This window comes from Nanorana parkeri, unplaced genomic scaffold, assembly GCF_000935625.1.
Source record: "Nanorana parkeri isolate BGI_ZX_2015 unplaced genomic scaffold, ASM93562v1 scaffold520, whole genome shotgun sequence".
Classification (NCBI taxonomy): domain Eukaryota; kingdom Metazoa; phylum Chordata; class Amphibia; order Anura; family Dicroglossidae; genus Nanorana; species Nanorana parkeri.
Window position 1 is genome coordinate 455,226 of NW_017306788.1, and position 12,800 is coordinate 468,025.

Sequence of the window (12,800 nt, forward strand, 5' to 3'; positions counted from 1 at the left end):
ATGTGAGAGGAGGAGGGGAGGGGGGGGGGGGGGGGGGAGCTTGATTTGCTGTGTTTGTGGAAATACAGCGTACTGTCGCACACAAGGGTGACTGCTTGAAAAAGGAGTTGCTCTAAAACAAGACGACCAGAGCTCAGGGGACCAGCTGATTCTGCAGGAAACAAAAACTTTTAAATATCAAGAAGCAGCATCCATTGTAGGTGATTTCATCAGCATTTGAAATGGCTTAAAATCATTTTGGCTTTAATGTCACTATCAGTTGTATCTTCTTGTCCCACACTACAGGGACAGTGAATGATCAACAGCACTCTCAGCTCAACCTTGTGTTCTCTTGTAAGTGTACTCAGTGTAAAGGTGCCCATACACCTTACGATTATCGTTCAAGCATGTTTGAAAACTTTGGTCGATCGTATGGTTGGTGTTTCCGGCTGTCAAAAGTCGTACGATTAACACTGTTCATGCGCAAACGAAAGTACGGTTGATTACCGCAATTCGTCCAGGTGTTTTTTTAACTACCGCTGATTGAACCTTGCGATCGGGGCAGGATGGGGCCGCCGTACAAAAATTGTACGATGGTTCGATCATCGGACGAAAAGTTCCGTCCGATAATCGTAAGGTGTATGGGCACCTTTAGACTGACAGTGTTTTAGTGTAATTTGTTGCCAGCTCTTATTTTTCAGTTCTGCTGTGTAGGGGCGTATACTAATGTAATATAAAGCAGATTTACTAGATGTACTAGAATTTAAACACCATGATTTAATAAATGCAGAGCTGAATTCGATTTACCGTATTTTGCGGTCCATAAGACGCACCGGACCATAGGACGCAGGGAGGTCCGGCGCGCCTTATGGAGCACTCGAGACTGTAGCTTCTGTCACAGCTTCTATGACAGAAGCTGTGACAGAAGCTGCAGTTAGTGACCGCTGAGACAGGTGGCGCTGTGATTACAGCACCACGGTCTCAGTGATGACACAGAGCAGACGAAGAACGTCTATTCTTCGTCTGCTCTATGGTTATCTCGATCGTCGCCGCTGCTCGGTTTTAATACGAGTGATCTCGTTAGATCACTCGTATTAAACGAGCAGTGGCTCCTACTACTCGCCCGGTGCCCGAAACTGCATGTCTCGGGCGTCGGGATTCGCTCCATAAGACGCAGGCACTTTTTCCCCCTCCTTTTGGGGGGAAAAAAGTGCGTCTTATGGAGCGAAAAATACGGTAGTTAACTGGACTTGAGCTTTTAACATGTAAGAACTTAATGCAAACCTTTCCTTTTTGTTTTCCTTTCACATGTGCATCTTTATAGTGCTAAACACATGACTCCAGATGCCTTTCAATGTAAGCTTTAACTGGTCTGTCTAATCATTTTTTTGTAGTGCAGGGACAGGGAGCGGGCAGCAGTGACACCTGCATAGTATAAATTCTGATACTCTTGTCTGCCATTTTGACAGTGGTGTGGGATTGCATTTAACATATGGCTGGTGCTGGGAGTGTTTGCGGATTGCTAGTTTAACAGCAGTTTCAACCTATTACACAGAAAACATTGTCAGTGACTGAAGCAGTGCTTGCGGGAATCATTTGGTGCCCTTTCAGTGTCTGTGGGAGAACGCTTTATATACAAGTAAATAAATTGTTTCCATATTGATAGGATAGTGAAATCTGTGACATAAGCCCTCATATACTATTGGGACTGCCTTGCCTGTCATTGCAACCTCCAAATGGTCGACTTTTAAAGCTTGCAAGGGTAGTGACAGGTGGAGCAAATCAAAGGGCTGGGTAAGAAGGTTTACACATAGGAGGGAATGAGATGGCATCTCTGGGTGGGCATATCTTCGGCTTGCCATCATGTTCTGTAATACTGATTACAGCAATAATATATGCATATGTAATTTACAAAGCTTGCTTTTGTGACATGTTTATATTAACCATATATCTCCCAGCAGGTGCTGAAGTTGATGAAATAGCAGCTCAGGAAGAGTTTGAATTCAAATTAAAGGGTCTTATTGAACTTACAATGGACAAAGGGTATCTATAACAACCAATTTTGTTCATGTTTTGTATTTGGTAGCAAATAGATATTTTGGCACTTAGCTACATACAGCCTCCAGTAAAATGGGTGCGACTTACTGTGTGACTTTATCTAGTGGACATATTTCTTAAATGTTTTCATAGCAATGTCTGCATTAATATGCATACATATATTTTGAGCAAAATAACTGTTTTTCAAACTGAGACTAGTGAGGTTAGCAAATGACATTCTACCACTGTGTGTAGGGGTTTTACTTGTATGAAATTGAATTTTTTTCTATCTTCCAAACATTGTATTTTTTCAGCGCAAAGACAAGGCAAGCTGCCCTTGAAGGACTGAAGAATGGCTTGGCATCCAAAATATTATATGACTTTATCCTAGAAAGAAGGCTAACAATCACAGACAGCATTGAGCGCTGCATAAAGAAAGGTATGTGGTCTTCTTTTTTCCCCTAGTTGCTTTAACAATGCGGCACAGCACTAATTGCTGCAAAAAAGAAAACGTTAGTCTGATTTCTTGGCTTTTGGTGCATAAATAATCCAAAAACTGCACCAAAAACACACGGTCTGCATATTTACCATGCTCCCCCCCCCGTGACAAAACTACTATGAATGGGGGAGAATCTCCCTAAAGAACATATTAAATCTACTTTCCTTTCCCCTGGATTGTGTCTGGCACCTAGGCAGGAATGATGTTGTGCTCCCTCCAGTGAGATCCTAGGAATGCAGAGTAGCCTAATTCTCACAAGAATGCACTCCAGTGCTCTCAGCATTATCTCATGAGATTTAGGCTTGGCATTCCTTGGGACCTCCTAAGGAGCGTAGCATTGCCCCAGCAATACAAAAGCCCAAGGAAAAGTAAGTTAACCTTATCCCTATGGGTTTGTTTGCAACATTTTGGTAATTGGGGAAGGGAGTGTTAGCAAAGTTCAAAGGTCTCATAGTGCAAGGTCCACTTTAAATGGTAACTTTATTACCATACGTGATTCCCCCCACTGCATTGACCTAATCCTATTTTTGTCTTTAGGAAAAGGTGAAGAACAGCGTTTAGCAGCAGCTCTAGCCTGCCTCCTTTGCTGCCAGCTTGGCTCTGGCAATGAAAGTGAAGAGGTGTTTAAAACCTTGGCTCCAATTCTAAAGACTATTATTTGTGACAGAAGTGCAAGTACCCAGGCACGTCAGGCTGTAAGTATGGGAGTCTACACATTTAATACAGATTTTAAAATGTATGCATTTGATCTCAGATGAATTTCAAACATTTTTTTTACAGCTTGATGAGCCTCTAAAATTGTGGCTTATCCATAAACATGACTTAAAGATTAAAGCACAGGCTTCCATGTTTTCAATAACCTTCTCAGCACAATAGATTGCACAATTCCGAGTGTTAAAGAAGTTCAGGACAATTTTTTAGTAACACTTGCATTGGAGCTACTCTCTGCACTGCAAGGGTTATCGGCTTGTTTTTGTCTAGATTCAAAAAGTGATACTCGTCCAGTCCCCCCTCTGCAGCAGTCTAATGCCTTGTAAATACTCACGTCTGAACACTGTGTATAGAGGTGAGGACCCTGAAAAACATTCCAATGCTGCAACGGAGGAGAGGCTTCAGTGGCCAGAGAAGCAGCTGGTGCAGTGTTTCGGGTGAGTATAACTGTTATCTTTGCATCTAGACAAAAATGAGCACTTAACGCCTTGCAGTGTGGGGGTAGCCACACTGTAAGGGTTAAGAAAAAGCTTTCCTGCAGTTCTTTTAAGTATGGCCACTTTTTTTTTGGGCCGTATTTGTCTTTAGATTCAAAGGAGGACTTTTGCTAATGTCCTCCTGTGACCCAAAACTCAGCAAATAGTAGGCTATTGCCCACTATATGCTGACGGCGCAGCCAGGAAGAGTCCTGACGATATTGTCGGGCTCCACCACGCTGCCTGACAGTCTGCCTCTCTAGAGACCGAGCAAGCTGTGCCCTGTCTGTCCCTCCAATGAGCGCTGGAGGAACAGAGGTGGCAATCCCTGCAGGGAGTTGTGACTGACTGTCAATTGAACGGTTTGTGATCGATCAGTTCTTGATCTATAGAGCCGACGTGACAGCTGCAATGTCACACGTTGGGTCTAACTATTGAAGGTTAAAGGTGTGATGTTTGTCATTCTGCATATTACATTAGTTAAAGAAACCTCACATGTGAAAAAAATTAACATATATTCCTCATTAACCCCATGATTGACTCTTATAGGTCCAAATTAACTCCTTTCTCCCCTCTGCTATTTTTCTTTTCCATTCATATTTATTTTTTTAGTAACCTAAAGGGTGCACAAGTTTGCAACTAACTGCTGTGCTTTGCTCCAAAAGATTGTATTGTCCTTTTTAACCCCTTTTTTAAGTTTTTTAAATTTAAAAATCCAATAATAAAAAAAATTTAAAAGTCCCCCGCCCCCGCAAGCACGCGCGTCGCCACGTAAACGCGCGCGTCGCCACGTAAACGCGCGCGTCGCCACGTAAACGCGCGCGTCGCCACGTAAACGCGCGACACATGTTGGGTATCGCCGCGCACGCCGGAGTGAGAGCAATAATTCTAGGGCCAGTTTTTTGGGGTATCTCTACATTGATGACCTGTGGGGGCTTTTAAAGCGTCTTCTAAGGACTTTTTGGGGTACTGGGGTTTTTCGCCGTTTTACGGATGCACGCAATTTGTAACCTGGGCATGTTGGGTATCGTTTTACTCGTTGTAACCTCATCTTTTATATTTCATTAAAAAAATGGGTATTTTGTTGTGTTTTGGGGCATTTAATTAAATTTTTCACTAAATATTGGGGTTTAATAAGGAGTTGCGCTAATATTGCGCAACATAAAAATTTGCAACTACCACCATTTTATTCTATAGGGTCTTGGCATTCAGAAAATATATAATGTTGGGGGGTTTTAAGTAATTTTCAGGCCTAAAATGTGGAATATAACATGGGTACAAAAAATGAAAAAAAGGCCTCAGTCATGAAGGGGTTAAGCAGGACAAATTACAGAACAAAACGTATACTTTTTGCTTACAATGAAATAATAAACTGGCCCATAGTGGTAATCTAAAAACATGTTCTGGTCCATAAAGGCACTAGAACTGAAGTGGTTATGTCCAAATCTCATTTTTTTTTTGTGCTGCTAAAAAGTGAACCTGGGTTAATTTAAAATGTCTAATCTCTTATAAATGTTTCTCAACAGTGTGCTACATACTTGGGCCTCTGCTGCTTTATTGCTGCTGATGACATTGAGGTAATTGTCAAGCTGACTGATTAAATAATTACAGCTGATGCATTTCTGTTGCTTAAGCATTTTTGTTGCCTAGGAGTTATATGGAACAATGGAGTGTTTGGAAAATATCTTCACCAAGCAGTATCGTTCTGAAGGCGGGGCTGATAACTGTTCAGCTCTTCACATCCAAGCTCTCCAATCGTGGACCCTTCTGCTGACAATCTGTCATACAAGTGAAGCAAAGAAAAAAATAGACATGTAGGTTCCCGTGGTTGAAAATGGGAGTTTAATGTTCGAAATCGCTGGTTTATCCAGATGAGAACAAATGTTTAACTTGCTGCTTAGAATTGCTCTTTAGATTAATGGCATGCTAGAAGGCAGGGGTGGACAAATGTGTAATTCAGGACCCAGTGAGTCAAATTAAAGGGCCAGCAGGTTTTTTTTCAGTTGAGCCAGCTCCACAGGCAACTAAAGAGCCTCCAAGGTAGATGCCAGCTTTAATTAAGGAGCATTGGCTACCTAGCTCCTGGGATTCGTCCAGCCCTGCTATAAGGCATTTAGGTTTTGTAAGTTGTCTTTAAAATGCAAAATTTACTCTACCATTTGGTTGCAAATTCTGAGAAGGTTTTACTCTTACAGACATCTACCCAAACTTCCACGACTGCTTTCCTGTGAGGATGTGAACATGAGAATTACGGCTGGGGAGACGCTGGCTGTCCTCTTTGAAATGGCTCGAGAAGCAGATGCTGTAAGTCACTACTATGTACATACAAAATTAGGCTACTGGTGAATGTGCCTATGGAAAGTTTTTAGCGCTCAATGTTAAATTTAGAGTTTCTACAGCCATAATTCAGCTGCTTTTCCATGGATATATAAAACATCATACTGGTAGGGTTATTCGGGTAATTCAGATTTATTACCATAATGGTTCTTGTATTACTACTTTTAGTTTTTTAGGGTCAACTGTGTAGACCTGTATTGGCATTTATAATGGCAATATATCTTAACTGGATTATTAGTCATGTTTTAAATCCCAACCCCTGGACTATGAGGTCCATTTGTGTTCTGGTTGTCTACTTCTATCACCAGTTTCTTCCAATACCTAAAGAGCTGAAGGAGAGCAGCACAATGTACCTAACTGAATTGGGGCCGAGGCCACATGACCCCGGTCTGTTGCATGACTATTTGTCAAACTATCCCAGCACTGAAAATGGCCTGGTAACAAAGGGGTATATATGGACTGGAACTCAAGTGGTTAATGTATATATTCTCTATTTAGCTTTTAAAGGTTATGGTGAGGGGAGGGATAGGGATGCGCCGATGCAAATTATTTTGAAGAGCACTCGTACTCACCCAAATGCTCCCGATACCAGAACTTCCGGTATCAAGAAACCAGGCGGCAAGTCATTACATGCTGCCATGGCTTCCTGATTGTCCAGGAAGCCTACCCGATCTTTCCTAGTCACCTGGTGACGAGGGAGCATGGAGCCAGCTTCCTGATTGGGAAGCTGGCCAATTAGCCTTGTGGCAAGTCATTACCTGCCCCCCAGCTTCCTGATTGGCCAGAAAGCCGACTCCATGTTTCCTCCTCACCTGGTGACATCACAACGCCCGGCTTCCTTAATGGGACTTCCAGTTTCAGTATCGGCGAGTACCTGAAAAAAAATTGGTACTCAATACTGGAAAAACCGGTATCGGTGCATCCCTAGAAAGAGATATGGTGGTATGTCAGTTTTTGCTTGACATGAAAATATAAAAGAACAAGCGAATGTATATAAGCTAGCTTCATTTGATCTCACTTTGGTTTGGTGTAAAAAAAAAAGTCAAATTTTTTTTTATTTTTATAAGTTGCAGTGTAATGACTAGCAGTTTGTTCTCGGACTGTTGCCTAATGCCACTCGCAGGTTTTATCCCATTACTGGAATGTCAGATGAGCTCCATGCAAAGCACATCAGCATTGGCCTGGATGGATGTCAACCAATGGGAAACTCTTTCAGCATAGCATGGCTTTAAATAGGATTGGCTACAAGCGGGATTTTTTTAAAATAACCAGTTAGAAAATATTAGTTGGGGGGTGGGGGAAATGTTTTTATTGGGATGGTTTAATGTCTTAAACGTGTAGATCATGCTTGCATCCTGGGGTGGGAAAAATCCATATTGGATATTTAAAATGAACCTATCATAGAAGAAATATTGATCATATCTTGAAAATGCTAGTTGCTTGGCTATCATTAATATTTTGTCACTGACCCAAAACAAGCATGCAGCTAGTTATATCATGATCTGCATGCTTTATTCAGGTCACCGATTTTAAATTATGAGCCTTCACATGTTTGACTATTGATCTAGATTCAAATGGGGAGTTCATCAGTGGCAGGCTATGTATCTATCTGTACAGGCTTCATTTAAAGAAACCTGCCACAAGAGAAACTAGGATGCTGCCATTGTTTTCTCATTCTTAAAATGCTAGCTGTGTGGCTGTCATGTTTAAACAAACATGCAGATAAGGATTTCTGACACTCTTGATCTGTATAATTGTCTTGGTTTAGTTACTCGACTAAAGTGGGAGGTAGCATAGCAGGTAAACGTTTTCACAAAGGGTTCAACAGTGGCAGTCCCACAGGCTGACTTGAAGCAAAATGCTGTCTTCTGCATATCGCAGTTTGATCTTTTATTCAGTGGCTATACTTGACCACTGCAGTAGGAATGATTGTAAGAAATGTACTTTTTTAGGGTTAGTTTTTAATCTATTTTTTGCCTCCTAGGATTTTTATTATGAAGAAATTGAACCCCTGACGCAGACATTGAAGGCTTTGGCTACTGACTGTAATAAACACAGAGCCAAAGTAGACAGACGAAAGCAACGCTCGGTTTTCCGGGATGTACTCCGAGCTGTTGAGGTATTCTATACAAATTCTTTTTACAGTTGTGCTTATATTCTGATTGCAGTTTAATAGATGGTGCTTATGTTGACATCTTGGGACAATAAAAAATGTGTTTATGCACAGGATGGAGACTTTCAGGCTGAGATGATCCGCTTTGGCAGAGAGCGCATGCACATTGACTGCTGGGTGAAAAGACTTACATATGATGTTTTCAAGGAGCTGTTTGGCTCTGGAATGCAGCTTCATCTTCTGGTAAGGCTTCACATTTGTACACCACAATTCATTCTTGGCCTACTATAACAAAGTGGATTGCTATGCCGTCTTGTGTTTTATCGGTTTTCTGATAACATGTATTTATTGATTGGGTAGCAGAACAACATTTCATACTTGACATTGTATGATTTAGCAGTTAGTGCCCCAGGACCTAGATTAGTGTTTCACAAACATGTAAAGTCCCAGCAGCACCATGTTTTACAGGTAACCTCACACTTAAACAGTAGAGTAACTTCTGCAGTTCAGTCTAGCTACCTGTGTGCATATCCACAAAACTTAAGCTATGTATTTGGAGATCGATTCACTCTACGCACTGACACCCACACAATGAATGCACATATAACGGGTACATGCTTCCATCACAAGTCATGTTGGTAGCTATTACAAAATGTTATATCCCCCCCCTCTGTACAGCAAATTGACTGTCGGAACTGCCATTCTAAAGTACCCATTGGTGAACTTGATGAAGCATCTAGTTGGGTAAGTTGTCCTCACTAGGTAACCTGTCACCACGGGATCAATTTTACTTATTGCACCACCTGTAAAAGTAATATACTTGCCTTACTGGCAGCCTGTGTATTTAAAAAGACACCTCTTTGCGCCTTTTACAGACAGTGCTAAGGGTAACTGACCCTGTGGTGGTAGGTCCACTTGAAGAACAACATAGCTGTCAAGGTTGCACAGTGGTTTACTTAACATCTAGTTGACTAAGAAATTCCGAGGCCCAAAAATAAATGTAATATATGATGGGTAGATTGGAAGAAATATGGTTAGCCAAAAGTATACATGTGTGCACCCAGATGTGAATAGAATTGTAAATTAGGCTTCTCTGAGACTAGTGTAAATCAAACAAATTAGTCGTGAGCATGCTAATATGCCATGCAGATCTCAACCTTTTTCTATGTGAAAGCTGATATGTGAGGTGTTGCCTCTTTGAGATCAAGGGGCACCTTGATATGCTAAAATGTACAACTAGTTTTACACCAAGCGGTATTTTGGGAGTGTCCATTGGCTCAGAAAGTTAACACAAGATATTCTGCATGTATAGTCTTAGACAAGATGGAGCCAGCCAGGCCTTTAGACAACCTGGGTGTTCTTAGATCAAAGACTTAAGCTGCCATCCAATCACTATCGTCCGATAGCTCAGATTAGGTTTTGTGGCCTAGTCAGGGGTTTCTAATGTTAGTGAAATGGCTTGGCTAGGATAGAGGTAGTGGGAGGGAAGCCATTTTTGGCAGAGAGGCCATCAGAGGCAGAGGAAGCCATTTTTGGGAATTACAGTCCAGAGGCTGTGTAAATCTTACAGGATGGGTAGTAGACGTACATTCAATTGACAAGTTATGCCAACTGATTTATAATGCTCATGTTGCAGAGGTGTTGGGTTGTTGGTCTTCCCTGGTTTAGTGTTATATTGTTGGTTTGCTATTGCGGTGTTAGTATTCCTGTGGTAGTAGTACTCATTTGATGGTTTTATTACTGTAATCTTTTTTGTCAATCAAGCTGTGTGTTTCAATTCCTGGTACAATATATTCTTTTAAACCTACAGTTCATGTTTTTTTTAAGGTCACCCACACCTCTCCCACAGTAAGAGGTGGGTGTTGATAAATACAGATTATTTATTAATTACACTATTAGTAGAAATCACCCCAAACTTGCATTTTATTTATAGGGGAACACAGCATTAAGGGATTGCTAAAGGTGCTGTAATAAAGGGGGTGTGAGGCTCGTTATGGAGGCTGATGTTTGTGAACATACTTTTACAATAGTATCTATGTATGGTTTTTTTTTTTCTTTAAAGACAAATGGCTTTCTGCGCAGTATTTTCGAGCTTGGACCACCATTGTGCTTAAGTGCAGCTGCTATTGGAGCAATGAAAACATCCCGTGTTGAAAGGGTAAGCTGTGAACTATTTTGCTGTTGTAGCCTTAATAGAACTGGCCATCGTACTGGTGTTTAATTCATAATACTGGATTTATTATACAGACTACAGCGCACACCACAAATTTCACATTTGAGACTTTAGCCTGTTTTATCACAGTTGCAGAGTCTTAGTGACGCATTGCAAACTTTTCACTTTGCAGTTCTCTCCTTGTATCCTTTAACATGATCCAGCTTTCATTTCCAATTTTAAATTGAACTCTTCCCTTCTATTTCATTTAAAAAAACATTTGGATGCCTGCCCACTGCTCCTCTGCTGCCTACACTTCCAGGCAGGCCACTCTTAATCACTTCACGAGCTTTCTGTGAGCGGCTCTCCTGCACTACATCCACAATCCACTGCACGTACAGCTCCTACTGCACACTCCTCTATTCAGAGTTCTGGTTAAAACTCCCTCCACCCATCACGGATGTCACTTCTGTCTAACACAGAGCTGCTGCCACTTAACTCACTGAACCATCTCTCTCTCCCTCTGCTTCTGTGACAGGCTTCTCGTACCTCATTGCTGGACTCTCCTCTTTCCTCTGCTTCTTTGCCTGGCTACCTTCCCTCCCCCCTCTCCACAGGCTGGCTGTATCACACTGAGCTGGGACAACCACAAATCAAAACAAAAACTAAGGAGCGCAACTACCAAAAGATGTATATGTGGGCTTAGTCTGGTGAAGGGCCCAGTGGATCGATGTAATAAGAACAGTGTCAGGAGCGCTACTAGTCTTAGAGTGGGGAGTGTGGGTGTCTATGGCAGTGTGACAGCAAAACAAGAGACTTACAATTAGGAGCTCCCCTGTTGTCTATGCGACCGTCTCCTTGGACGGATCCTGGCTCGAAGGGATGTCTCCGGTGGTGTGGAAGGCTGATCCAGATTGGATGTGGAACCGTATGGCCGCCCACGTACTCGACTGGCCGAGCCGCGTCGGTCAGGAACGGAGAAAAAAAAGGGGGAAGAGCTACACGCAGCCAAGGGACGCCGTGTGTCACTGGTAACAGTCGGGCTATGGTCACAGGGGTATCGGGGGGGTCTCCGGAAAGGTGGCTACGTGTTTCGAGGGGTTACCTCTTTATCAAGCCTCAGGGTGACCCCTCACAGGGGTATCAGGGGTCTCCGGAAAAGTGGCTACGCGTTTCGAGGGATTACCTCTTTAGCAAGCCTCAGGGTGACCCCTCACCCTGAGGCTTGATAGAGGCAACCCCTCGAAACGCGTAGCCACCTTTCCGGAGACCCCTGATACTCCTGTGACCATAGCCCGACTGTTACCAGTGACGCACGGCGTCCCTCACCCGTGTGTAGCTCCTCCCCCTTTTTTCTCTGTTCCTGACCGACGCGGCTCAGCCAGTCGAGTACGTGGGCGGCCATACGGTTCCACATCCAATCTGGATCAGCCTTCCACACCACCGGAGACATCCCTTCGAGCCAGGATCCGTCCAAGGAGACGGTCGCATAGACAACAGGGGAGCTCCTAATTGTAAGTCTCTTGTTTTGCTGTCACACTGCCATAGACACCCACACTCCCCACTCTAAGACTAGTAGTGCTCCTGACACTGTTCTTATTACATCGATCCACTGGGCCCTTCGCCAGACTAAGCCCACATATACATCTTTTGGTAGTTGCGCTCCTTAGTTTTTGATTTGTGGTTAACAGACAGGGTCCTCTCCCTGTAGTGAGGAGCTTTGCACACCTGCATATAGTAGCCATCCGATTGAAGTGTGTCCACCCCACAGGAGTGCGCTTTATCTTTTGTGTTTTCTACACTGAGCTGGGAGATTACACTCCCTCCTGGCTAGAAAAGTGCTGTCAGATGGTGTAGGCTGACATGCTGTGCCATAAAAAAAAAAAGATGGCAAGCTTTGAAAGATATACTGCTCAGACTCCTGTGCCCCCTCCCCAGTGTAGGTGGGATGGGGAGAAGACGTGTAGTTGTAGTTCACATCGTGAGCGTGCACAGAGGGTGGCTGCTGAAAAGTTAAGTAGCCACCCTCTGGCAGGAAGTTAACCAAATGGATAGAGATTGTTTTTTGACGTATTTAAAAGCAAATAATGAAAACCTGAGTAAGCTCATTAATACATTTATTGTAGATCTAAATTTTAGAATTACATTTTTTGGTTTAGTGTCGCGTTAATGTATATTATATGCAATGCCTTAATTTCAAAGTCTGGTATATGGGTCTATTAACCCCTCCATGACCAGTGGCGTACAGTGTACCGTCACTGACATTGGGCCCGTTTAAACAGACCGCGCCGGGACTAACATTTGTAAAGCAGACGGCCGGCTTTACAGTAGAAGCGATTCTGGTGACTCGACTGTCAGATCGCTTCTACTGGCCATTAAATGGGAGCAGATTACATCACATAGCGGTCATTGCTAAATCTGATCTGCACTTTCAATAGCTTATTTCAAGTGTAAAGGTGACACTGGGACCTCTTGGAACCCTGTATCTCGCCCCCC

At 42.8% G+C, this 12,800-nt stretch overlaps 1 protein-coding gene across 2 annotated transcripts in view; it reads left to right on the top strand.

Annotated features, from left to right (window-relative positions):
• IFRD1 (interferon related developmental regulator 1) overlaps window positions 1-12,800 on the top strand; it is a 30,621-nt gene that overhangs the window by 15,699 nt on the left and 2,122 nt on the right. Inside the window, exons 3-11 of one of the 2 annotated variants that reach the window (XM_018561378.1) lie at window positions 1,941-2,022; window positions 2,331-2,455; window positions 3,053-3,210; window positions 5,229-5,279; window positions 5,353-5,516; window positions 5,898-6,006; window positions 8,024-8,158; window positions 8,267-8,395; window positions 10,215-10,310. In XM_018561378.1, coding sequence (XP_018416880.1) covers window positions 1,941-2,022; window positions 2,331-2,455; window positions 3,053-3,210; window positions 5,229-5,279; window positions 5,353-5,516; window positions 5,898-6,006; window positions 8,024-8,158; window positions 8,267-8,395; window positions 10,215-10,310 — 1,049 coding nt within the window. Of the gene's footprint in view, window positions 1-1,937; window positions 2,023-2,330; window positions 2,456-3,052; window positions 3,211-5,228; window positions 5,280-5,352; window positions 5,517-5,897; window positions 6,007-8,023; window positions 8,159-8,266; window positions 8,396-10,214; window positions 10,311-12,800 lie in introns of both variants that reach the window. The other variant, XM_018561377.1, reaches the window with a different exon arrangement.